Source organism: Leptopilina heterotoma, unplaced genomic scaffold (assembly GCF_015476425.1).
Source record: "Leptopilina heterotoma isolate Lh14 unplaced genomic scaffold, ASM1547642v1 Lhet_164, whole genome shotgun sequence".
In the NCBI taxonomy this organism is placed as follows: Eukaryota; Metazoa; Arthropoda; class Insecta; order Hymenoptera; family Figitidae; genus Leptopilina; species Leptopilina heterotoma.
Genome location: NW_025110880.1, coordinates 228,528 through 255,652, shown reverse-complemented (window position 1 = coordinate 255,652; position 27,125 = coordinate 228,528). Strand labels below are relative to the sequence as shown.

The 27,125-nt window shown below is 26.0% G+C and overlaps 1 protein-coding gene across 2 annotated transcripts in view; it reads right to left on the bottom strand.

Moving 5' to 3' along the window:
* Positions 1 to 27,125, bottom strand: part of LOC122499057 (uncharacterized protein DDB_G0287625) — a 274,973-nt gene that overhangs the window by 237,320 nt on the left and 10,528 nt on the right. Inside the window, exons 1-2 of one of the 2 annotated variants that reach the window (XM_043607121.1) lie at positions 18,978 to 19,048; positions 18,571 to 18,855 (exon numbers count right to left, since the gene is read on the bottom strand). In XM_043607121.1, the coding sequence (XP_043463056.1) occupies positions 18,571 to 18,615 (45 nt within the window). In that variant the 5' untranslated portion in view covers positions 18,616 to 18,855; positions 18,978 to 19,048. Of the gene's footprint in view, positions 1 to 18,570; positions 18,856 to 18,977; positions 19,049 to 27,125 lie in introns of those variants that run through there. The other variant, XM_043607120.1, reaches the window with a different exon arrangement.

Below are 27,125 nucleotides of genomic sequence, written 5' to 3'. Positions count from 1 at the left end.
CCAAATGGAATGAAAAAATTCTGAAGTTACTCTTTTTAGATCTATTTTTAAAACGTATTTCACTCACAGAGAGAGTGACAATAAGAGCGAGAGAGAAACTTCGAAGTTTCTTTCTTTCTCTCATTGTCCCCACTCCTTCGCTGACTTTCCGCTTCTGAGAAATCAAGAGAAGCGGGACGCATGCGCACGACTTGGTACAATGAGAGCGAGAGAGATACTCCAAAGTTTCTCTCTCACTCTCATTGCCCCCACTCCGTTTTTTAGAAAGCGCGAACTTTTAAACTAGTGAAAACAGAAACAAAATAAAGCAAAAAATGTACGAACGAAGCAAACAAAATTGAAACAACCCAACGGGAAGTTGCCAATGTTAACGATTGGTTCAATAATGGGCCATGCTTGGTGCCCAATGGTTTTTTCTTGGCAAAACAATTGGCAACCATCATTGGACCACCAATGGTTTAAACTTGGGATGATCACGCTACTGCCAATGATCGGTAGCCAAGCATCGGGCCAATATTAGTTGCCAAGGAATTGCCAAGGAAACAAAATCGATTTTCAAAAGCTTGATTTTTTATTGGCAGCCAACAAAAAACCAAGGTTTTGAAAATTGATTTTTTTAAATTATTAATTAAAATATATTTTTCAAAAATTTATTTAAAAAAAAAAAATATTTTTCAAAAATATATATTTTTTTTTAAATTGATAGAACATATTAATTTAATTTTTCACCTCTGGTAAAACAAAGATGAAAGACTGATAAATTCCCTCACTTTATATCTTACAGTGGAGGGATAACTGTAAATGTCTTTGCGAGAGAGGAGCAGGTACTTATATAGAGCCAGTGAAACAGGTCACAAGCGAGAAGAAATCACTAGCATGCACTCTGGCGGCGCTTGTCGGAACTGTTTTCTGGCGCGCATGCATATCCTGACGTTATCGACACAGCGCTTGGCAACCAACGTTGCGCCACTTCCGACAAGCGCCGCCAGAGTGCATGCTAGTGATTTCTTCTCGCTTGTGACCTGTTTCACTGGCTCTATATAAGTACCTGCTCCTCTCTCGCAAAGACATTCACAGTTATCCCTCCACTGTAAGATATAAAGTGAGGGAATTTATCAGTCTTTCATCTTTGTTTTACCAGAGGTGACAAATTAAATTAATATGTTCTATCAATTTAAAAAAAAATATATATTTTTGAAAAATATTTTTTTTTTTTAAATAAATTTTTGAAAAATATATTTTAATTAATAATTTAAAAAAATCAATTTTCAAAACCTTGGTTTTTTGTTGGCTGCCAATAAAAAATCAAGCTTTTAAAAATCGATTTTGTTTCCTTGGCAATTCCTTGGCAACTAATATTGGCCCGATGCTTGGCTACCGATCATTGGCAGTAGCGTGATCATCCCAAGTTTAAACCATTGGTGGTCCAATGATGGTTGCCATTAATGTTCCAATAATGGAACGGAGTTCGCCAAGCATGGCCCATTATTGAACCAATCGTTTACTTCCCATTGGGAAATAAATTATACCTAATGTAAACTAGTTTCAAAAAAAAAAAATTGGATTATATCCAAGTGTAACGATAGTTTTCAACTATTAAATTTAAAGCCTCTTTGGAGAAAGGAAGAGTTTTGGATTTTTATGGAAAGTTTTGAAAAATTTCTTTTAAGAATAGACACAAAAAAGAATCTTGACGACACAAAAGAATAAAAGTGAGGTAAAAGTTTTCTTAAAACTCTTTTAAAACACACTATCCAGTTTAAGAGATACTCTTTATTTCTTTTGTTCTCTCTCTCTATTTCTTTTCTCTATCACCCTATGTGCACAGTAGACATAAGTTTTATAACATAAGTATTCCGTCATTTTTTTTTCAATCCGACCCTTGTACTAAATCAAGCAATAACCTTGTCCCTATTTTATTTTTCAGCCAAATATTACTTTACTCTCTGTGAAATAAGTTTGTCCTCCGAAATAGGATATTCATGTCCATCAAGACCCTGCTCTTTGATCGACAAATATCCTTGACATTATTCAAGTTGAAGATAAAAATAATCTGATATCATCTGCGCCGAAAAAAATTGATTTTGTCTTATAATCCTACCTTCTCTATAATAGATTTTTAAAAATTTTACCATTTTTAATACAGGTAAAAATGTCTTTGAATGATATAACAAATTAATGTTAGTAAGCAAAAATAAAAAACAAGTTTAAATGAAAATTAATTAGCAAGTGCTATGACAAAATGGAAAAAAACTTTCCGGAAGAAATCTTTTAAAGTAAATTTTTTTTCTTGTTTAAATACACTGTACAAGTTTTTTAAAAGTAAAACTTTTTGACAAACTCATTAAAAAACATCCTGGTAATAAACACACCTATCAATTAATTTATTTGTATTTTTCATAAAAGTTTCTTTTGCTCTAAATTCAGGAATATTTTTAATCGAACAAGAAAACTTGAAAACAAAATTAACGAATACAAAATTTATTTATAATTATACAACTATTTATATAAAATTATGTTTTTATCTCGTGTGTAATTATTTCTGCTGTCCAAATTAAGTCGCTTTCATCACATTTTAACTAAAGAAAATTCATTAGTATCAGAAGGTTTATAATCATATATTCCAGTTTGATTGTTAACTCTATTTACAATTGGTGGCATGAATGGTACTCAGTCTCTCAGGGGAAATAAGGTCACACGATTGGAGGATAGCCAATGTCTATCCGTGGTCTACGACCTCTGTCTATATTGTTGTATAATATAATATATGTGTATAGTGACGTGAAGCAAGTAACTGACGTGTACACCACTTTTCTTCTTCAATTTTCTTTTCCCTTTTTTTTTGGTATAAAAATCAGAAAATTTTTTTGCCCGTCTCGTTGCGCTTTGAAAAAAAAGGGGGCTGGTCGCACTGACAAGAGGTTTGTTTGAGTAACGAGCTCCTTGAGCGTTAATGCGAGCCGAGCAAGTTACGACAGGACCATTACTCATTACCTCTGTTATAATTGCCACATTAAACCTAGTGCCAGCAAAAAGTGTTAATATTTTTTTTTGTCATGGAGACGATTGTCTCGTTCCGAAGCAGGGTAATTTTTTTTTGACAATTAATTTCTCGAATAAAAATTATTACTTATTTGTTTGATTTTAGGATAAATATTGATACTAATGATTCTTAGATTTACTTTTTCTTTAGGGTTAGTTTTCGTTTGTTTAAATATATTTTGATTCTTGTCATACTGTTTGCAGTGTTATTTTACTTATATTACATTTTTTTATAGTGTTTTTGATTATAATTTTTTTTAATCAGATAGCTCGGGCAGGTTGGCGTACACTTTAAATCTGAATCAGTGAAAATTTCACTGATTTCAATTCAGTGGCCCAGTTTTCTTTAATTCATCAGTGGGATTTCACTGAGAATCAGTAAAAACCACTGATTGTCAGTGAAATTCCACTGATTCATCAAAGAAAACTGGGTCACTGAATTGAAATCAGGTAAATTTTCACTGATTCAGATTTAGAGTGTATGGTACTTGACGGCGCATGCACCAAGTAGTCCGTGAATAGAGTCAAGAATTTGTCAATTTTCTTTTTCCACGCGAGCACATAATAACATTGTTTTTGTATTTTTAATTCTTGGCACTAAGACATATAAAAAATTTTTAACTAATGAAACATGAAAACTAACGGCAAATGAATAAAAAATATTAACGGACAATTAGAAATAGGATTTCTCCTTGTCATTAAATGTTGAAATATATCTTGTTTACGTTTAACGCTGACTCAGGGGTTTATGGCATTTGTTATGCTATTAACAATCGAAGACTAAACGATATTCATTAAGGTATTTTCCCCTCGGAATGGTGTTGTGTTTGTATTCATTTACTTAAAGTATGTAGGCTACAAACTTCGAAGCGATCTTGGTATCCTCGTTCCTAATTGGCCGTTTCTATTCTCTCTCATGTATAATGCGTATACATATATATACACCTCTTGAGACGACGTGTCTCAGTACGATAAGTCGCAATACACACACGAGATGACTAGAGTACATAGTATCCTATCCTAAACCCACCTCTCTTAGATACCACCATTTCCCTACCATATCTTCTCTCCTATTTTGCCTTACAGTCTTACCCGAAGAATCCGGTCTTAAGATTCCAATCGACCAGAATGATGGCGACAACTGACGTCATTTAGATTTCTCACAGATATGTTCATACGACAGATGGAATTATTATAAAGACGAATGTAATAAAGATTTCTTCTTCAAACGCAATATTTTTTTCAAAAAAAAAAACCTTTTTTTTTATTTTTACTACACAATGGAGTAGAACGAATTCCATTTCTCACTGAAGGTCATCGCTGTAAACAAACTCGATGGTATTTGCATATAAGAATAATCGTCTGATTGTGTGCTGCTAATCTGGGAATGTAACTTAAGAAGAAAAAATCTTGAAGAAAAAACTTAATAAAAAAAGAAGAAAAAATGAAGAAATAATCTGTATGAAAAAAATTTTAAGATAGTAAAAAATAGACTGACGAAATATAAATCAGAAATCAATTCTCACGGGACAAAGGAATTTAAATACTTTTATGAATAGAAAAAATGTATCAACTATGAAATGCCATTAAAATTATAGTTTGTTAAAATAATAAGGAAACGGTCTATTAATTTTTACTGTGGAACATAACAAAAGATGATTTAATAAGAGTAATTGAGTCATTATGTATCTTCGAGGAAAGATAATTTTACACTGATATAAATCGTTTTAATAAATTAAACTCTGAAACAGTTTTGTGAATAGATGAAAATTATTGGCGTTTTTGTTTAGAGCGATAATATAGCGGTAAACACGGGTTTCAAACATTTACAACACACCAGCCATATTATCAAATAATTGAGCTTTGTTAATGAAGCATCAGGCAATGAATAGGGCGTTGAGTAGGGTAATGAAGTATTATCTGAAAATCAAATACCACCAAGCGACAATGAATTTGAATATTTAAAGTCTATGCTTTAATTGACAACATGATAAACACTAATTTCTATTTTCTAATTCGGAAAATCAACAAGCTTAACAGAAAATTATGTAATAATAAAAACTATTAAATTTCGAATATTGACAAAACTGTATAAACCTGTCAAGAATTAAATGTTTTCAAAATTTACAGAATATAATTTTATTAAAGCGTTAAATGCCCATCAACATGTTACATGAAATGTACCTACTCATAAGAAAAAATAACTCGCGAAAAATCACTTTTCGAAATGTGTGTAATTCCTTTATAGTACTTAAAACGAGTCCGAGTTGAAGCACCTGTGCGAGATGTAAATTTGAACTCGTAAAAAACGCTTTCCACAAAAGCTGAGTGAGGAATTTCAATATTTTCACCTCGCGTCTTTTATAAAATCCCACGAGCATTTTATCACTCAGTTAAATCGTGGATGGCAACCAGAGGCAGCAGAGGAGTCTGCGTTAAAATATGTTAATTTATTTTTTATCATGAACACCACCTAGAATTCCATTACCCAAGAGGTCAAGAATACATCACGGTATTTTATCAAAATCACATCGTCATTCACGACATATTCGATCAAGAATCTTTCAAAGAATTAAAAAGGAGAAAGAGAAAAACACATAAAAAGCCACAATCATCTATGGAGAAAGGACAATAAGTCAAGTCGGATAACACTAAAGTCTTAATTAATTACCAACATTAAACCTTGTTACTATAGAAAAAAAAAATTTTAAAATCGGTGTTATCGAATGGAAATTAATGATGAATATGATTTTTTTTAAATATTATTTGAAAACACTTCTTTTTCAAGGGATTTTAAAGGAAAAGGATGAAAATGTTCGGAAAGGATTTCTTGCATTCTTAAACATGAATTCTTCTCTGACATCGAAGAGAAATTTTTCTGGAATTTGTGCTGCAATCTGATATATAAGTGTGATGAAAATCTGATAGAAGAAGGAAAAAAAAAGAATAGTGAAAAGATAGTAGATTCATTTTATCGATTAAGTGGAAGCAGAGTCCCGAATGGGGAAGGTGAACATTTTTTAAGAACAGAAAAACCAGCTTCACTTGTGTTTAATACATGTATCCTAATGAGGGTACCTTCATTAGCGCCTTCATTACGACAGCTTGTCTCCCTCTCACCTCACAACGAGAGGGATTAATTTTTAATATCGTTTCTGCTCCTCAGTAATGCAACGTCTTTTCATAACTTGTCTCCTCCTTCTCTCCTTTCTTTCTCGCTCACTCTTTTTTTTTTCTTAACGTTTGCACCAATTTCTCTTCCTCCTTCCAAAAAGTATCCATACAACGTTAGAGAGTAAAATTAATTTTTTCGCTCCTCTCGTGTCCTTCTTTCTTCATTCACGCAAAAAATTCATTATCATATTGAAATACGTCTGGTTTTAACGTCGCAAATGAAACTTACAATGCTGGCATGATAAACTCTCAAGAGAGTCGTTTTCTACTGCAAAAAAAAAATTAATTTGTCGAGAATTACTTTCAAGTTCCGATAAACCGCGGACATGCGAAATATAAATGAAAAGCGATGAAAAGACAGAAGAAAAGGGAATATAAAATTATCTAAAGAGACTCCATTTTTGGTTTATAAAAGTAGGAGGTAAATAAAATAGTGAATACTGTCAACAACCAGGAATTGACTAAGCTGAAGACTGACTAAACGTTAGATAAAGATAATAATCAAAAACTCTGTTCATAGATATCTACTGATAAAGATCATTCTTAACAGCCCTCGATGTGGTGAAGGCGCTTTACTCTTAAAGTCATCCAAACAGAAAAAATTAATAAAAGATATTTATGGGGTTCAGGTGAAGAGCTTTAACTGTTTGTTATGCAATAACAAGAATGAATCAAACCAGAAATAGCAGCAAAGACATGAACTCGTAACCGAGATCCCATGGACCTTCACCTATAAAATTAAAGGTCTAACGGTGATTTATTAGGAAAAGGACATTAATTGTGGAATTTAGTGAACCGGTTAGAACAAAACCTGTTAAAAACCTAGAATATTTAATAAAATCTTTAAAATTGTTTTTTACATTCAAACGAACTGTATTCTTTTACTTGAAATATTTTAAAGAAATTGGTATTTCTTTAAATAGTCCTACGATAATGAATAATTATTAATTATTGTAATCATTATTCTACTATCCAATAACAGGGTTGCCATGCAACCTGGAAACCTGGAAAACCTGGAAATGTCAGGGAATTTTATAAACCTTGAAAAAACCTGGAAAGTCAGGGAATTTTGATTAGAATCCTGGAAAATTATTGTTTTCTAAAGTTTACAATTTTCATAAATAGGTGAACTTCAAAAGGTTTTAATTTGAAATTTTAGAAAATTTCAATTTTGAATGAATTAATAAAATACTAAAAATTTCACAGGAATTCTATTATTTATAAATTTTTTTTATAAATTTCTTCGCAATAATTCAATTATTTTCATAAAGAATAATATTTTTTACCAGGAATTCAATTATTTTCATATATAGGTAATCAATTATTTTCATAAATAATAAAATATTTATTTATCATCGCAGAATTTTAATTATTTTTAATACAATTTTAATGGAATTTCTCGAAAAATGTAATTATTCTTAAAAATTTTATTATAATTCATCCAAAAAAAAAAAATTCAATTATTTTAAAAAGCCTTCCTTTAATTTATGTATTATTTTCAAAAATTTTAATGAAATTCTTTTTAACAATTCAATTTTTTTTTCAAAATAATTTTTATAAAATTCTTCGTAGAATTAAATTAATTTCAATAATTTATCAAAATTCAATTATTTTTAATATCTACGTATTTCAATAAAATTTCACAAAAGAATTCAATTATTTAAAAAGCAATATATCATTAAAATTCGTCTCAAGAATTCAATTATTTTCAAAAGTAATAAAATTCTTTACAGAAATTCAATTATGGTCAAAAGTTTAAAAAAATTCTCGTCAAAAATTCAATTATCTTAACAAATAATAAAATTATTCTTCAAAATTCAATTATTTTCAAAAAATTTAATAAAATTCTTGGCAAAATTTCAATTGTTTTAATAGACTTTTCTCAATTCAATCAAATTTTTTTTACAGAGATTCAATTATTTTTAATGAAATTTCAATCTAACTTCTCGAAAATGGAAATTATTTTTAAAAGTTTTATTAAAATTCGGCAAAAGAATTTTAATTATTTAAAAATTTGTTGATAAAATTCTTTATGAGAGTTTAATTTTAAGAAATATTTAATTATTCAATAAACTATTTATTTTTGTATTTAAATAATTGAATTCTCGTAGAATTTTCTAATAAAAATTGATTTAAATATCAATTTTAGTTAAAATTTCAGATAATAATTGAATATTAAGCTCTAAATTTTAATTAGTAAAAATGCTTTCTAATTTGAATTAGTGACTGACTTTTTGCATTTGAATTAGCAAATTTTACCAATAAAGAGTCGTTTCTACTAATTCAATAGTAAAATTTACTAATTCAAATGCAAAAAGTCAGTCACTAATTCCAAAATAGTAAACATTTTTACTAATTCAAATTTGAAGAGAAAGTATTATAGCGTGAATTTTTAGAAATAATTGAATTTTTGTAAAGGTGTCGGATAAAAATCTTCGAAAATTTGAATTTTTCATAATTTTAACTAACAATTCTGTGGAATTAATTTTTTTTCAGAAAGTTTATTTGCGGTTTTTTTTATATTATTTGAAGTTTTTATTTTTTAATATATATTTAATTGATGAATTTCCGAATAATCGATGAAATTTCGTAAAATTGAATTGTAAACAAAAGAATTTGAAAATTTTCAAAGAAATTTTTCAAAAATTTTTAAAAATGAATGAATAATTAAGTTAAAGAAGAATTTTAGTTAAAAATTCTAGAAAATAATTGAATTGAAATGAGAATAATTTTTATGAAGTTACATTATTTTTATAATAATGTAATATATAATAATGTTATATTATTTTATATTTTTATAAAATATAAAATAATGATTTTATCAGTCGGTCATCTTTAATTATTATTATAAAACATGAAGATAACGATTGCTCCGAGTCGAAGACTCGGAGTGATCGATATCTTCATGTTTTATAACAATTTTTTGAAAATTGTTTAATTTCAAAAAGGTTTGAATTTGAAATTTTTGAAAATCTTAATTCTTATGGAAAAATAATAATGATTTAATATTATAAAAAAAAATTTTTAAATTAAAATAAAAAAATTAAAATTATTAAAAAAATTATTTTTTAATATTATACATATCACTGGATGTACGAAATTTTGAATTTAGAATTTAATATTTATTAAAAAAAGAAGCAATGGAACATTTTTTTTGAGTAATAATTTTTAAACTGATTGAAAATATTATTTAGAGTCAAGAAGTAAGAATTTTGTCTGGAATTTAATTTTTTCAGGGAAAAACAAAATTAAATTTTTGTTGGCAACAAATGTAGTTTTAAAAATCTGGAAAAAATTCCGTTTTTTAATCTGGAAAATCTGGAAAAGTCAGGGAATTTGAAATGAGCAAAAGCGTGGCAACCCTGAATAAAACCACTATCTCCTTTGATGTAAAATCCAAGTGGAAATTAACCCTAATGAAAGAAATTTACCGCCAAGAAAAATAATACCAAAATCTAGACAAAGCGGAATAAAAAATTGAAGATATTCAGAGCGAATATTTAAGAATTTCCCTCCCAGGACTACTTCTAAAGAATTTCAAATAAAAAAGACAAAGTGGTTTCTAATAAAATATTTGATGTTTGCTTTTGAGAAATCGTTCCCACGAGAATGGGGGATATTTTTAAAAATTCAATTCAAATTAAAAACTTCTGATTAGCTGAGAAAAGAGATTATTTTATATTCATTTATTTTTCGATGAAATCCCTTAGCACTCATTTTTATCCGAGATACACCTTCACTGAACACATATATATATATATATAGTATAGCATACTGTACTCAAAATTTACATACATCAAGAAAATGTTTCAGGTGTTACGATTTGAAGTTTATGGGAACTTTCCACTCAAATTATGATGCTGTAATAATACACTGAGGACATGTACAGTAGATTCACAATTTACACTCCCCTAACTACATGATGCATTAAAGCAGATTAATGTTATGCATGTATTATAAATGAGGTCTACTCTCGAAGATGGATTACACCTTGGTAGTTGTAGTTTTGTTTAATAAAGCCGCGTTTGCTGTTTAATCCAAAAATGTATAAGAGTTTCACGATGTTAATCAGTTTAATAAATCACTGTTTATCAAAAGTGACTTGATTTATATCTTTTTTATATAGAAATGAGATCGCGGCGAGATGAAGAGTTCGCGTGTAGAATTTTTAATTTCTGAAAGATGAAGTGCAAAAAAGAAAAAGGTTTACATTGTTTATTTCTATTTTTATCGGAATAAAAATAACCAAGTGTGGCAGTAGCCTGGGAAAAAGTTTCAAAGAGAAATATTTGAAAACCATGGTGCCATATATTCTGCACGGAGAAAAATGGATAAATAAGGATAATTAAACTTATTTTGAGGAATGTATTAACACTTCTCAGGTTAAGTTCTAAACAGAAGAGTGTCAACTTTTTTAAGTTTGCCACTCCTCATAGTAAATTTGATTATTCTTTTTTCTCCGTGTATTGCTTATAAGGACAAAGTGAAAACTATGACTAAAAATTTTACATATAATAATCCTGAATTATTTTAATTATTCAAAATAAATATTTAAATAAATAATTCATAATATAATTATAATCATTACACAATTTTTTTTTAAGTATTTCTTTCAGTTTTATCAACAAATTTTTAAATAATAATTGAATTCTTTTGACGAATTTTAATAGAATTCTTAAGTATAATTATACATTTTTTGAGGAATTCGATTAAAAATAATTGAAATTCTGCAATGAGTTTTATAATTTATGAAGATAATTGAAATTTAAAAATTTGAAAGATAATTGAATTTCAGAGAACAATTTTATTATTTATAAAAATAATTTAAATTTTGATGAGAATTTTAAGAACAACTGATTACAGAAATTTAATTATTTTCAAAAGTGATGAACTTCTTCGCATAAATTCAATTATGTTAAAAATTTGTTAAAAATTCTCGTCAAAATTTCAATTATTTTTATAAATGATAAAATTCTTCTTTGAAATTTAATTATTTTCAAAAAATTTAATAAAATTCTTGGCAAAATTTCAATTATTTTCAAAAATTTTCTTTACTTTAATTATTTCTAATATCTGCTATTTTAATAAAATTTTCCAAAAGAATTCTATTATTTAAACAAAATTTTAATAAAAATTTCACAAGAATTCATTACTTACCAATTTTTTTTATAAAGTTCTTTACACCAATTCAATTATTTTTAATTTTTTAACGAAGTTTCTCCAAAGAATTCAAATATTTTCAAAGAATTAAAAAAAAATAGTTCTGAGAAATTCAATTATTTCGAAAAATTTAAATAAAACTCATTTAAAAATTCTATTATTTAAAAAAATTTTGTCAAAATTCTTTACAAGATTCAGTTAATAAAATTGCAATTTTAATAAAATCTTCCTGTATAGGTACAATTCAATTATTTCCAATACAATTCTTCTTAAGAATTCAATAAAATTCTTTGTTAGAAATTAATTATTTTTATAAATAATAAGATTTTTCTTAAGAATTAAATTATTTAAACAAATTTTGATAAAATGCTGTGTATAAATTTGAAAAAATATAATAAAATTATTTTCATTATATTATATTTATTATATACAATTATTTTCGTAAAATATAACATTCTTCCCAGGAATACAATTATTGTCAAAAATGTTTGTAAAAATCTCCGAAACAATTCAATTTTTTAAGAAATTTTAATAAAATTCTTCCTAAGAATTTAATTCTTGTAAAAAATAAACATTTTCCCAGGAATTCAATTATTCAAAAAATTTTTTTAAAAATTTTTTGTCATATTTAAATTATTTTTAATTTTTTAATGAAATTTCTCAATAAAATTTATTTATTTTCAAAAAGTTTTTAAAAATTCTGAAAAATTTAATTATTTAGATAAAAATATGAATATAATTCTTCACAAGAAATTAATTACTTTCATAAATAATAATGTTTTTCCCGGGAATTTAATTATTAAAAAAAAAATTTTTTAATTCTTTGTCATATTTAAATTATTTTCAATTTTTTAATGAAATTTCTCAATAAAATTTAATTATTTTCAAAAAGTTTTAAAAAATTTTGAAAAATTCAATTATTTAAAAAAAATTTGAATATAATATTCTTCACAAGAAATTAATTATTTTCATAAATAATAATATTTTTTTCTTTTTCTTCACTGGAATTCAATTCTTTACAAAATTTTTTAATAAAATTCGTTGCAAGAATTCAATTATTTTTATAAACAGCAAAAGCTTATCGCAGAATTTTAATTATTTTTTATAAAATTTTAAATAAACTAATAGAAAATTGCATTTTTTCTTAAATTTTTTTTTTTAAATTCGCCGAAAGAATTCAATTATTTTTAAAAATTTCAATAAAATTCTTCATAAAATTTCAATTTTCAAAAATATTCAATTATTTAATAAATTATTTATTTTTGTATTTAAATAATTGAATTCCCGAAAAATTTTATAATAAAAATTCATTAAAAAATGAATTTTACTTAAAATTTTAAATATTATAATTGAATATTAAAAGCATTATAGCGCGAATTTTTGGAAATAATTGAATTTTGAAAAGGGTTCAAATTAAAATCTTTGAAAATTTGAATTTATAGTTACAATATTCTCATGTTATAAAATAATGATTTTATCACTCTGTTGTATATTATTATATTCTTATAAATTATTGAATTTAAGAATCTTAATTCCTATTGAAAAATAATCTATAGGACCATCGAAAAAAAACACATTTGAAAGTTAACGAATTTGGCTAAAAATTCTTAGTCGGGGGTTTACGGGGTAGCTGAATCCAAATCTATTGTCAAAAAATTCAAAATGGCGGCTTCAAAATAGCAAATAAAAAAATTTGTAAGTTAAGGAATTCGTTAACTTTGAAATTTTGTTTGGTCGACATTTAGAATTTTGAAGTTTCGACCATGGATTTTGATTCAGTGACCCCAAAAACATACAAGATGACAATGTCATGTTTTTTTTTAAAAAAATTTTTTTTGAACATTTATAGCACAAAAACTTCATTTTCACTGGACTGTGAAGGGGTGAAAAAAGAAGTTATTCATGTTCTTCATAGTCAGGGAAAAAGTGAAAATTTTGTCTGGAAATCAGGGAAAATCAAAATTAAAGTTTTCTGGCAACCCTGCGGTTTAGAGTTTCGTAACAAGCATGACTGACACCCTAACGATTATTCTCGCTAAAGAGAAAACCTGACTACATAAATATGAAAATAAAAAAGAATGCAAAAAACCTATGACAAATAGGAAGGTCAGTTTACGATTTTGTGGATATAGTGACCAGTTAATGAGATAACGAGGGGTGAAATGTTATCACTAGAAGCCGTATAGAAAGGGGTTTGGGAGTAAAGGGTCTATATAGTATATGCTGACAAGCAAGCCCCATGGTGCAAGTATATCACGAGGTTGTAGTTATGTTTCATCGCGGTTGGGGCAACGCGAGGATATACAGCGTTACTGGCCCGACGGATGTTGCTGCAGGCCTCACCTAAAGCGCGCGGGGTAGAGCTTGATATTAATTGCCTTCCGATCTACATCCCCTTCGATATACACACACACACACACACACACATATGTATATATACTATACACTACTCTGAATTCTCTCACACCCCATTGCTAATCGGCGCAAACCGAATCCACGAAAATTAAAGGATCAGCCCAGATTACGTGAGGAGCATCAACATCGCGTCGCTGCCACTCGCTCCTCTCCTCCCATATATCCAATTCGCAACCAAAACGTTTAATTTCAACATTTTCAAATATTATACACGCAGAGGGAAATCGGAAATTTCAAACATGATAATACTTCAAGTGTCAGATGATATATTCGTTGCATTTCAAGTTTTCTAAATTTTTCTCCACTTTTACAATTTTTCTCAACATTTTTCTTTATGCAAATACAATTCTAGCTTACGCAGAAGAATGATAAAAACAAACACATACAGGGTTGCCACAAATATTTAATTTTCTTTTTCCCTGACTTTTTCCTGATTTCCAGACAAAATTTTCACTTTTTCATTGACCCTAAAGATTATTCTGATTTACTCTAAAATTTATTCGATAGTTTATTATTAAATTATTTATTTATTTAAATATATTTAATAATTTGAATAATTTTATAAAATTATTCAAAAGCATCAATAACTTATATTTAAATAAATATTTATTCATTATTATTTTTCTGTAGGAATTAAAATTTTTTAAAACATTCAAATTCCAACCTGTTTGAAATTCAACGACTTATCAGAATATTATTAAAAAAACATGAAGAAGACGATATCTTCGAGTCGAAAACTCGAAGCCTTCTTCATGTTTTTTAATAATTAAAATTACCATAAAATTTTTCAAAAAAAAGTTAATTATTTACAAAAATCCTAATAAAATCCTTCGCAAGAATTCAATTATTTTTACAAGTAGTAAAATTTCTCAAAAAAATTCAATTATTTTAAAAAATGTAAACAAATTCGTTGCAATAATTCAATTATTTTCATAACTAGCAGCAAATCGATTATTCGGTAATTCATTTTTACATCAATTTTTAATAGAAAATTCTAGAAGAATTTAATTATTTAAGTTAAAAAATAAATAATTTATTGAATAATTGAATGTTTGTTAAAATTGAATTCACATAAAGAAATGTATCAACAAATTTTTAAATAATTCAATTCTTTTGACAAATTTTAAAAAAATTTTAAGACTCTTAAATTTTTTTTTAAATTCGCCAAAAGAATTCAATTATTTTTAAAAATTTTGATAAAATTCTTCATAAAATTTCAATTTTCAGAAATATTCAATTATTTAATAAATTATTTATTTTTGTATTTAAATAATTTAATTTCTCGAAAAAGTTTCTAATAAAAATTGATTAAAATATTAATTTTACTTAAAATTTTAAATATTATAATTGAATATTAAATGCATTAAAGCGTGAATTTTTGGAAATAATTGAATTTTGAAAAGGGTTCAAATTATTCAAATTATCAATTATTTTCATAAATAATAAATCGATTATTCGGTAATTCATTTTTAAATCAATTTTTAATAGAAAATTCTAGAAGAATTTAATTATTTAAGTTAAAAAATAAATAATTTATTGAATAATTGAATGTTTGTTAAAATTGAATTCTCATAAAGAAATGTATCAACAAATTTTTAAATAATTGAATTCTTTTGACAAATTTTAATAAAAATTTTAAGAATAATTACATTTTTCGAGGAATCCGATTAAAATATTGTATCAAAAATAATTCAAATCCTGCGATGAGTTTTATCATTTATGAAAATAATTAAAAATTTCCCAAGAATTTGATTAAAATTTTTCTAGAATAATTGAATTTCTGCGAAGAATTTTATTACTTTTGAAAATAATTTAATTCTTCCAACGAATTTTATTTAAGTTTATAAAAATAACTAAATTTCTCTGAAGAATTTTATTATTTATATAAATAATTGAATTCTTGCAACGAATTTTATTCAAGTTTATGAAAATAATTAAATTTCGGTGAAGAATTTTATTATTTACATAAATAATTGAATTCTTGCAACGAATTTTATTCAAGTTTATAAAAATAATTGAATTTCGGTGAAGAATTTTATTATTAAAAAAATATATGAATTCTTGAAAAGAATTTTTTAAATTTTTTTTTAAATAATTGAATTCTTGCGACGAATTTTATAAAAAAATCTTTTGAAATAATTGTTATTTTTAGAAAAATGTTATGAAATTTTGTATTCTAAATAATTAAATTTAGTAAATAATTGAATTCCAGTGAAATTTTGCCAAAAATTTTATTAAAATTTTTAAATATAATTCAATTTCGATAAAAAATTTTATTATTTATAACGATAATTGATATTTTGATGAGAATTTTTTTTTTAATTTTTGAACATAATTGAATTTCTGCGAAGAATTTTATTACTTTTGAAAATAATTTAATTCTTCCAACAAATGTTATTCAAGTTTCTAAAAATAATTGAATTTCGGTGAAGAATTTTATTATTTACATAAATAATTGAATTCTTGCAACGAATTTTATTCAAATTTATAAAAATAATTGAATTTCGGTGAAGAATTTTATTATTAAAAAAATAATTGAATTCTTGCGACGAATTTTATAAAAAATCTTTTTAAATAATTGATATTTTTAGAAAAATGTTATGAAATTTTGTTTTTTAAATAATTAAATTCCTGTAAAAATTTTATTACTTATGAAAATAATTGAACATTTGGAATCATTTGTAACTTTTCAAAAATTCAATTTTTTTTTTAGTATTTTTAACTAAAATTTTTCTATCAGTCTAGTATTTATGAAAATTGTAAAAATGGTTCATTAAATAATTTACAAGTCATAATTTTATTGTAGTTCTTGAAATATTAAGTTATTTAAAAAGAAATTATTGTCAGAAATAGAAAAAAATTGAAGGTTTTTTTATTAAATTTCGTGATAATTTTATAGTTTACGAGGCAAACAAAAAAAATATCAAAATTCAGAGTTTTCTCATAAACTTTAAAAATTCAATTTTTTCCAGTACTTTTAATAAAAATCCCTGACTTTTTCCTGAATTCCCTGAATTCCCTGACCTGTGGCAACCCTGACATATGTGTAGTTAGAAAAAAAGTATAGTTAAAACTACCATATTCAGTTTCAACTACAATTTGTTACTGAAAAAATTTGCCTCCTGAAACTATAAAAACTAGTTACTACAACTAAATGAAGCAGTTAATATGACTGACTACAAATAGTTAAAATAACTCTTTTAGTAATTCATTTTACTGTAAACAAAGGTATTTATTACTACATTTTACAGATAGACTACCTATTCTGTCATATCTCCTTTTATTAAATTTTATTACTGGCGCCTATTGAAACAAGAAAAAATATTAAAAAAGTAGTGAAATTTACAAGATTTTTTTGTGTGTATAAATCTCCAAATAGAAATTCCAACTTGTAAAATTTCGTCTAAATAAATAAAATCAAAAAGATCAATTTAAAAAATAATTAATTAAAAAAAGCTTTAAAGAAGATCATTTGATTTTTATCCATCATAAAAGTTTACTTGGATCGAAAGGTGTGGGTGTAAGAGGAGGAAAATCAAGGGGCAAAGAACGTATATATAATATATGGTACGATAACCAAGAGTATAATGGGTCTTTTAGCGAATGTATGCGTACCAATATGCTTCCCGCAAAATTTTCCGATAATTAAGTGTCGTTTCGGAAAATTATTTGGCGTCGCTCGGGGAAAATAATTTGGTGTCGGAAGGCAAGTTGAAAGGTGCGGAAATGATTAGGCGCAAGAGGTAATCATATTAGCTGTTCGACAGTCAAGGTTTCCTTAAATCCCCTTTTCTATATCCTATAACGTATATATATATATATGTGACGCTCCACGAGAAAAGGGACCTTATGACAAGAGTAAATAAGGTCCCTTTTCTCGTGGAGCGTCACATATACATACACATTCTCCGAAATTCAGACTTGAACTTTAAACCTTCGACATCACTACTATCATAAACTAAATCCTTTGTTACATTTCGTAAAGTGAACCCAACATTCACTGCACCAAAGTATAGGTACATTCCTGCCATCTGCTTTATAACCGTCGAGACTTACTTCGTACCAATTAAAGTGAAAACTAATTATTTCAAATGAATAATTCTAATTTTTGAAAAGGGAAAAGAATTACTATAAAAATTGTCTAATTTACTTGAAGGTAATTAAAACTTTTTAAATTTTAATTTAAGCTGTTTGAAACGATTCCCTGGAAAGTGATCTTCAAGGATCGGAATTTTTCGTATCTCCGAAATTATATGTTTTTCGATAGAATTTCAGATTCCAAGGGAGCGATTTTGTAATTTGACTTTCGATTCGATTTTCACTTTGACGTTGACTTTATCATTTTCACATTGAGTTCCTCTTTGACTTACAAAATCAAAGTCAAAGTCAGAGTGACAATGAAAGTCAAAGACAAAGTCAATATCGAATCGAAAGTAAAATTACAAAATCATACCATGGATAGAATTCGACCTACAGTAGGAGTTATTTTGGAAATTTGTTGAAATTTTAGTTTTAGTTTCAGTTTTAGTTTTCTTATTTTAAATTCGTATATTTCTAAAAAGATAAGAAAATCCAGAATCTTACAAAAATCTCTCGAGTTTAATTTAATTTGCTTTCATCGTAATTAGTAATTTTCCTCCATGACTGAGGGAAACAAGAAAAAAGCGAATTGAAAGATTGAAAAATAAAAGTCTAATTGAATGACTATTTTTCATTAGTAGTTTCAACATGCGCAAACATATATCTATATATATACACAGAAAAGAAAAGAAGAATTACCTTATAGATGCCGTCGACGAGTCTTGTGAGCTCCTCGGTCTCCATCTTTGTCTCTCCCGGTAAGTAGCTGAAAGACACGTGCCGACGATTTCACGAGATGCTCATATTTTTCCTACCTCCCGAAACCCGGTTTCACGCACTCGCTCCACTTTCCCGCGATGCCGAGTTTGTGTGAGTGGAGTCAGAAAATTGCCTCCGGTACCACTGTCTCCCTCTTGTGCCCTTTTCTCTTTCAACTTTTTTTTTTTCTAAACGTATATGTTTACGAAAATGAATTCCACAACACTGTAACAAAAAACAATAAATAAATGACATAATGTTTTTATATTATTCGAAAATTTTTACGTCAATAATTTTTTCTATTTAAATTCTCATTAAAGAAAAAGTTTATGGAAAAAATTTGGTACCTTCAGACAAATTTTGCTGTTTTGAACAAACTTTCTTGAATTAACCAAATTTTTGACGAATTAAACAAATAATCTTGCTGCTATACAATTAACTAAATATTTTTTTTTCTTTCGTTACGGAATTTTTCTTTTATTGCGATTTTTTTTAAACTCGTTACTTGGGGATTTTCTCCTGTCACTGAAATCGAATTTGATGTAAAATTTAGAAAAATTCAATTTATGCGAATTTCGTTTATACTTTCGGAAATTAAAATTTTATTAAAGAAATTTAATTTCCCTAGGTTTACTTTCTAACGTGTTTCAAGTAAAAATATCTTTGAAGTTCTTCTCATTAGTATCAAAGAGAAAAAAATTATGTAATTAAGAATTTTTTTTAACTGTAATAATTTTAAAGTTTTTTTTATAGCGGAAAATTTTTATATCAAAATGCATTACTCAGGAATTTTTGAGGTCATAGAGTCCGTACTTGATGTCATGGGCTTGATTATGTAATTTAATTTTACTTTGATTTCGAATTTGACATGAAATTCATTTTGATTTTGAACTCGAATTGATTTTTACAACAAATTTATTTAGATTTCAATTTGATTTTGATGCGAAATTCATTTTGCAATTGATTCTAATTGGAAATCGAAATTAAGTTGGCGCCAAAGTTAATTAAAAATCTAAATTAAAATAAATTTGACGTTATTTCATTTTCACTTTCACATTCATTCTCACTTTCATTTCCACTTTGACACATTTCTATTTTCACTTTCATTTTCACTTTTACTTTGAACGATTTTTATTTTTATATTCACTCTCACTTTCACGTTAACAGAAAGTGAAAATATAAATCTATCAAAGTGAAAATGATACTCGTAATCAACCCCCAAGGGGTCATTTCATTTTTAATTTCACTTTCATTTTCACATTCATTTTTACTATGAAAATTTTTCATTTTCACATTGGCCATTTTCTTCACACTCACTTTCTTTTTGAAGATAAAAATAAAATTTAATTGAAAGTGAATAAGATTTATCACGGTGAAAGTAAACGTAAATAAAAATATACGTCAAAGTAAAAATGGAAGCGAAAGTGAAATAAAAATTCTGTCAAGTAAAAATGAAAATAAATTTCTGTCAAAGTAAAAGTGAAAATAAAAATCTATCAAAGTGAAAGTAGATGTAAAAATAAAAAACTCAAAGTAAAAGCAAAAATGAAATTGAAAATTAAAGTAAAAATAAAAATAACACAATCGATCCCCTGAAAATGAAATGAAAATCTGTTAAACTGAGATGAATGTTAAAAAATCTATCAGAGTGAAGGTGAAAAAAAGTCTAACAAAGTGAAAATGAAATGGAAAATAAGTATCTGTCAAACTCAAAGCGAAAGTGAAAATAAAAGTAAGAATAGAAACCAATTAAAGTGAATGTGAAAGTGAAAATAAAAAACTGTCAATTTGAAAGCGAAAATTAAGTAGAAAATAAAAGTGAAAATAAAAATGTGTCAAAATGAAAATGAAAATGAAAATGAGAATGAAAATAAAAATGAAAATGAAAATGAAAATGAAAATGAAAGTGAAAGTGAAAGTGAAAGTGAAAGTGAAAGTGAAAATGAAAATGAAAATGAAAATGAATATGAAAGTGAAAATGAAATTACGTAATCGACCCCTAAAAAAGAGTTAAAGAAAATTTCCAGAAAATTTAAAAATCAGTTAAGCAAATGCTTCTAAATACCTACTTCAAAAGAACAAAAAAAGGAAATCCGGAATAATCTGTGCTAATTTGGAATAATTATGAAGTAATCTAAGTTTCAAAAATTCTTTTACTCTACAAAAACAGTAGTAGATATTATATGTATAAAGTTAACCAGAAAGTGATAAATATATTTATATTCTTATCAGTAAATGCAAATCTGCTAAAAGCTGGGAGTATCAACAGTAATCGATTCACATGCATAAAAAGACGGTTGTTCTAATTATCCTTCTTTGGAGAGGCTTTAATTTTCTCCCACAGTGTGGGTGTGGTATGGAAAAGGAAAATTTTTCAAACATCAAGACATAATCATTTGACATTGATTGAAACAAGATTGTGTCTATAGATCGTTAAAGAGACACCTCCACCTGTTTTTTTAAAAAATGATTCGAATGATATAAATCTTAATTTCTTAACTCCACACCTTTTAATCGACTAGAATTTAGAGACATGTGCGCCTTATTACATTAGTCATGCGAGCGCGAAACGAGAGGTCATGTTTTGCTGGAGTAATACACATTACTTTCATTCCACAAGGACATCCACTATTCGCTAAGTTCTATCTCGAGAAAAAGAGATAGGTGATAGAAAGAGAATGAGAGAGAAAAGGAGAGAAACTGAAAGAAAGAATGAGAGAGAATGAGAGAGACTATAAAAAGACCTCTTTAAAGGGAGAGCAAAATAGGGAAAAAGGCGCATAACTTACGCGATCACGTTTTATATGCCTTTAATAGTCTCAACTTACTATCGAACATATAAAAGATCCTATTATATATATATGTATGTGTGTACTTGAAAACGATCAACGATGAGATTCGATGCTATCGAGTCCTCTACTTCAACTAATTCAAACCCGCAACTCTCAATTCAAACTGAAACCGCTTTTGAGAGTAGTTTGAAATCGAGAAATCGTGAAAGCACATATAAGAACTTGCCGAGATGTTGTTTGTATTTCCTTGTTTGTTGTACATGAATCCCACTTCTAATTATAAGGAAAGTAAACCAAGGACAGAAAACGATCTGCTATAGAGATTTTTTTCTTCCTTTTTTTGCTGCAAGACCTTCAACTACACCTTCACTTGGAAAAATATTTCTTCCACTTTAAGGAAAACACTTTTCTTTTATAGATATATACATGAGAGAAACGAGTCTTCTATTTGAAATTGCATTCTTCTTTTTTTCATATAAGTCTCAGTCTTGAATTTTGTTTTCAATTTTATTACAACTTAGTGTGAGAAAATTCGGTCACTCTCTAAATTTCAATTCGTAAAAATCTTTACTAATTTGAATTAGTGACTGACTTTTTGCTTTTGAGTTAGTAAATTTTGCTAAATAGTTATTTCTACTAATTTTATATTAAAATTGACTCATTCAAAAACGAAAAGTCAGTCACTAATTATAATTAGTAAACATTTTTACTAATTCAAATTTAGAGACCATGATAAATCCGATTGAAAAAGGAATGTTTGAATCTTGAGATCAGATTAAAGCCATCTGGTTATATTAACTATAATTATAAATATTTTCAGCATTTCTATAATCTAATAAATTTTAATTAACTATATTAATCTTTGTATTCTTTCATTCATTCTGTCCGTAGTTTGAAGTTGGTTTTTGTGTACGCTTTTGTTTTTTTGTTCTTTAAAAATGATTGTTTGACAAATCAAAAATATGCAGGTATTTTTTCATAATTTATAATAAAATAATATTAGAATTTAAAAAAGAAATTATGATCTAAATTAATGTGCAAATTATTCTCCTTTTTATTTATAAAAAATATTAGAAAATTGTTAATTGTTAAAAAACAGTGATTAAGAAATATTTTATGCATAATTTTTATTTCTCAACAACAATATTATTCACAAACTCTTAATATTTTGGTAGAAAATTTTCAATTTTTATAAGGAAATAATTTACATAATTTCTATTTCCTAATTAGACAATTGTTGTAATAAAATTAAAAGTTTTTGAAATAAAGGAAAAAGTGTTTATAAATTCTATTTGGCAATTACAAATTACTTTAAATAATTTCAAAAAAAATTCAATTAAACTTTTTTAAAAAAACTAATTCTATACACAGAATTGTTAGTGAAAAGTAGGAAAATTTCAGATTTTCAAAGATTTCAATTTGAAACCTTTTTAAAATTCAATTATTTCTAAAAATTCACGCTATAATGCTTTTAATATTAAATTATAATCTAAACTTTTAACTGAAATGTAATTTTAAATCAATTATTATTAGAAAATTCTACAAGAATTCAATTATTTAATTGTAAAAATAAATAATTTATTGAATAATTGAATGTTTTTTAAAATTGAATTCTCATAAAGAATCTTATCAACAAATTTTTAAATAATTGAATTCTTTTGGCGAATTTTAATAAAATTTTTAAGAATAATTACATTTTTCCAGGAATTTGAAAAAAATTGTATTAAAAATAATTTAAATTCTACGATGAGTTTTATATTATTTATGAAAATAATTAAATTGTTAAAAAAAATTGTATTATTTCCTGTGAAATGTTTATTATTTTTAAAAATAATTAAATGTTTGAGTCGAATTTTATCCAAATTTTTTTCAAATAATTGAATTTTTTTGAAAAATTTTATTAAAATAGTACTAGATATTTGAAAATCATTGAAAGAATTTTACTCAAAAAAATGTTTTGTTACATTTTTTTAAGAATTTCTTGAATTGTAAAATTATTCAAAAACATCAATAACTTTTTTTAAATAAATATTTAATTATTATTCGATTAAAATTGTATTCAAAATGATTTAAATTGTGTGATGAGTTTTATTATTTATAGAAAATAATTGGATTATTTAGAATAAACTTATAAAAAATTTGTAAATAATTGAATTCTTGTGAAATTTTTACTATTTATGAAAATAATTAAATGTTTGCGTACAATTTTATTAAATTTTATAAAGTTTCAAATTAAAACCGTTTCCGTTCAATTCTCTGTGTCAGAATATATAATTATTTTATATATATATATATATATATATTATTTTTAATAATATTAAAACTATATTCCAATTCATATTTTATTTTTATAAAAATAAATTTGAATTAAAAATTTATACGTTCTATTATTTTTAAAATTACTAATTATATTTAAAAAAAAGTGAGTAAAAAGTTAGCCGCCCGCGAATTGTTGCTAGTTAAAATTCTTAATTTTTAATCAATCACGATAAATTTAAATAACTGGTAAATTTCAGTTATTTTCACTTTCTATCTTTATTTTTTCTGTAAACATTGTGGTTTTTTTGTGTCTCTTTTCTCAACGTAACAAAGATATTGACCTCGTGTGTATATATAATTATCAAGTTTTCTCTACAATTTGAATATCTTCAGTGAAACAAATGAATAATTTATCAGGTTCTTAATATACTCGCGGATAAAGGCGCTATAGCTACTTTGGAATATATTCAAGTTAAAAATTTTCGCTCCATTTTTTTAAAACCTTTTCCTCACGTCTTACTTTTATTTTTCAGTCCTCTACCCCTTTCACCTCGCCTTATCACCTTTAAAATGTTTCTTTAAAGAAACGTGTGTCGAACTAGAATTGAAAATAGTTTCCGAGTAAAGAAAGAGAGAAGGAAAGAAGGAGAGTGAGTGTGGGAGAGAGAAAGAGAGAGAGAGAAAAAAGAGAGAAGAAAGAGAGAGAGAGTAATGTATAGTAACTGAGGAGTAAGCCTTACCCTAGGACTCCGCCTTAACGGTAATGTTTTCTCTCTACTAGTACATAATTTTTTCATTAGCACATATGGTTATCGTGCAGGCACACGAGATATGCTGATGCTAATAACACTAACCTCACGATGAAAAAGAATTCTCAAATGCGGAAATTATTTTATCGCAGTACTTCTATTTTCTTTTCGGTTGATTAATCAGTTAGGCGTAAATTAACGAATAACTGTAAATGAATAATGAAACTTATGCAAGAGTAAATTGTTTTTAACTATAAGGAAATATTCATAATTTCTTTACAACAAATTTTTTGAAAACCAAAAAGCACAAAATTTCAATTCAATGTTGCAATCTTGAACTCAAATGTTGTGTTTTTTGGTTATTATTATGTCCGAACTGTGCAAGAGAACATAGTCAAAATTGAACCATCTTTTAAACTTTATTTGCAACATTTTTTAAAAAATAAATTTAGGCAATTGAGTTTATATATTATCGGAAAGATATCAATGCAGAAGAGAAAGATTTTTGCTGATCATCGTAAATTTATTTGTCTAAAATTAAAAGCTATAAACATTTTTAAAAATTGTAGTCAAGGTTGGACCATGTCTGGATATAGAAGCGCATTATCGCACTGTACACGGAGAAAAATTTATTCGTACTGATTACAATAGTCTATATTACTGCTCGGATATGTGACCACTTTTTGTTATGATTACTATAGCTGTTGTAAGGATTACAAACGTGAAGGTATCCCTTACAACAGCTATAGTAATCGTTCCTACTAAATTCTTAACACATTACATAGTCTTCGTAATCATTCCAAAAAGTGGTCACATATCCGAGCTGTAATGTAGACTATTGTAATCATTAAAAATAATTTTTCTCCGTGTAAAAAGAAATGTACTAATTTAATACCAACTTTTGGTACTAAATCGTCATTTGGTTATATTTTAATACCGAAAATCAGCTCTAATTTAGAACCTTTTATTTACAGTGCTGGTGTTAAAGAGAATTAAAATGATTGTGTAATTTAATGGTAAATTAATTATATTAATGAATGGAGAGACAACATTTATATTAAATTTTATAAAAGTATTTTACAATTTGGGGAAAAAATGCGTTAAAGACAAATTTTGATTTAAAAAATACTAAACATTAAAAAAACTTACTTGAAATTTAGTATAATTATACCAAATATCAAGAATATTAATTAAATTTTAACATAACATTAGGAACTACATTTCTCATAAGTTTTTTAAAGTTTAGGATTTTTTATGTAAAAATTTTGGTTTGTTGCACTTTTTGCCTAAATTGCAAAATTCTTTTGCAAAAGTTAATAAATATTCTCTCTTTGTGTGAAGAAAAAATATTAATAATTCGAAAAAAGATGTATTTTATTATAATTCATATTTTGTAATTATTAGTATCACACTTTTCTTAAAAGTATCAAATTGATACTAAAGTGTATCAATTTGATACAAAAATTTAGATCAATTTTATAAATTTTTCATTTAATCCACATTTGGTATCAAATTCATACACTTCAGTATCAATTTAATACTTTCAAGAAAACTGTGATAAGAAACTTATCGATAAATTCTTCAATCATTTTAACCCTGCTCTCAAATCACTTATTCTAATATTGCTCCCATTGTTATTATAAACCGCTTTTACTATCGATTCCTAAATTAACGAAAAAAAATTTTTTTTCAATAATTTCTCATTGGTTCATTTTGAAATTCCCGCCAAAAATCCTGCCGAAACTTTTTGCTTGATTTAAAGATTCTTTTTCTATTATCTGAAGTCAGTAAAAGTTTTCTAAAATAATTAATAAAAATTAAAAATTGTTTTTGACACTTTCGATAATTCAAAATGAATAATTCTTTGTTGCGTTTAGTGCCTTTCACTGCGTACATATTTTAACAAAATTTTTAAGAAACAATTTGCATTTAATGGATTTTTCTTTCTACAAAAAAATTATTATTATTCTCTTTCCTCGTTTCGAAAATTCGAGACGAATACAAAGTTTCTATTTTGTAGGATAATAGTTCAAGATTTATTAACTATTTGTGCTACAAGTGCCTCAGCGAAAGATGCTCCTCTTTGAATTTAAATTAGTAAAAATTCTTACCTATTTTTCAGTAATTTTCCATTCAATTTCCATTCAATTTTCCATTGAATTTTTAAAGAAGTTTAATGTTAATTTTTGCCAAAAATTCAGTACTAGTGATTTCGCAAAATTTTCGTTTTCAAAACATGAAAATTTTGCAAAAACTGTTGCGAAGTTCTTGCTGAATGTTCGCAAATATTGACGGTAATGTTTTCATCTGGGAGTAGTAAAAATTAAAAATATCTAGGTTAAATATTTTGAAACATTTTAATTTTTTGATAAGGGCTGTAATATTATAATAAATTTTTGCATAAAGAATTAGAGGCTTTTAGTTCATTTAAACGTTCACAGCTTTAGAAATAGAAATATTTGTTCATTCTTTAATTAAATTAATTTTTATCTAATTGCATTAATAAAAAACTAGATAGTGTAATTACATATTATGTTTTATTATAAATTTGCAATCAGGCTTCTAGAAAATAAAACAAAACCTTTGTCTTTACTCTTTCCTGTATTGATAATACAATCGAACAGATAATTAAAGACCAATTGTCTCAATTATGAGTCAATGTTTATATATGTATTTTAATCAGAGTAATTTATAT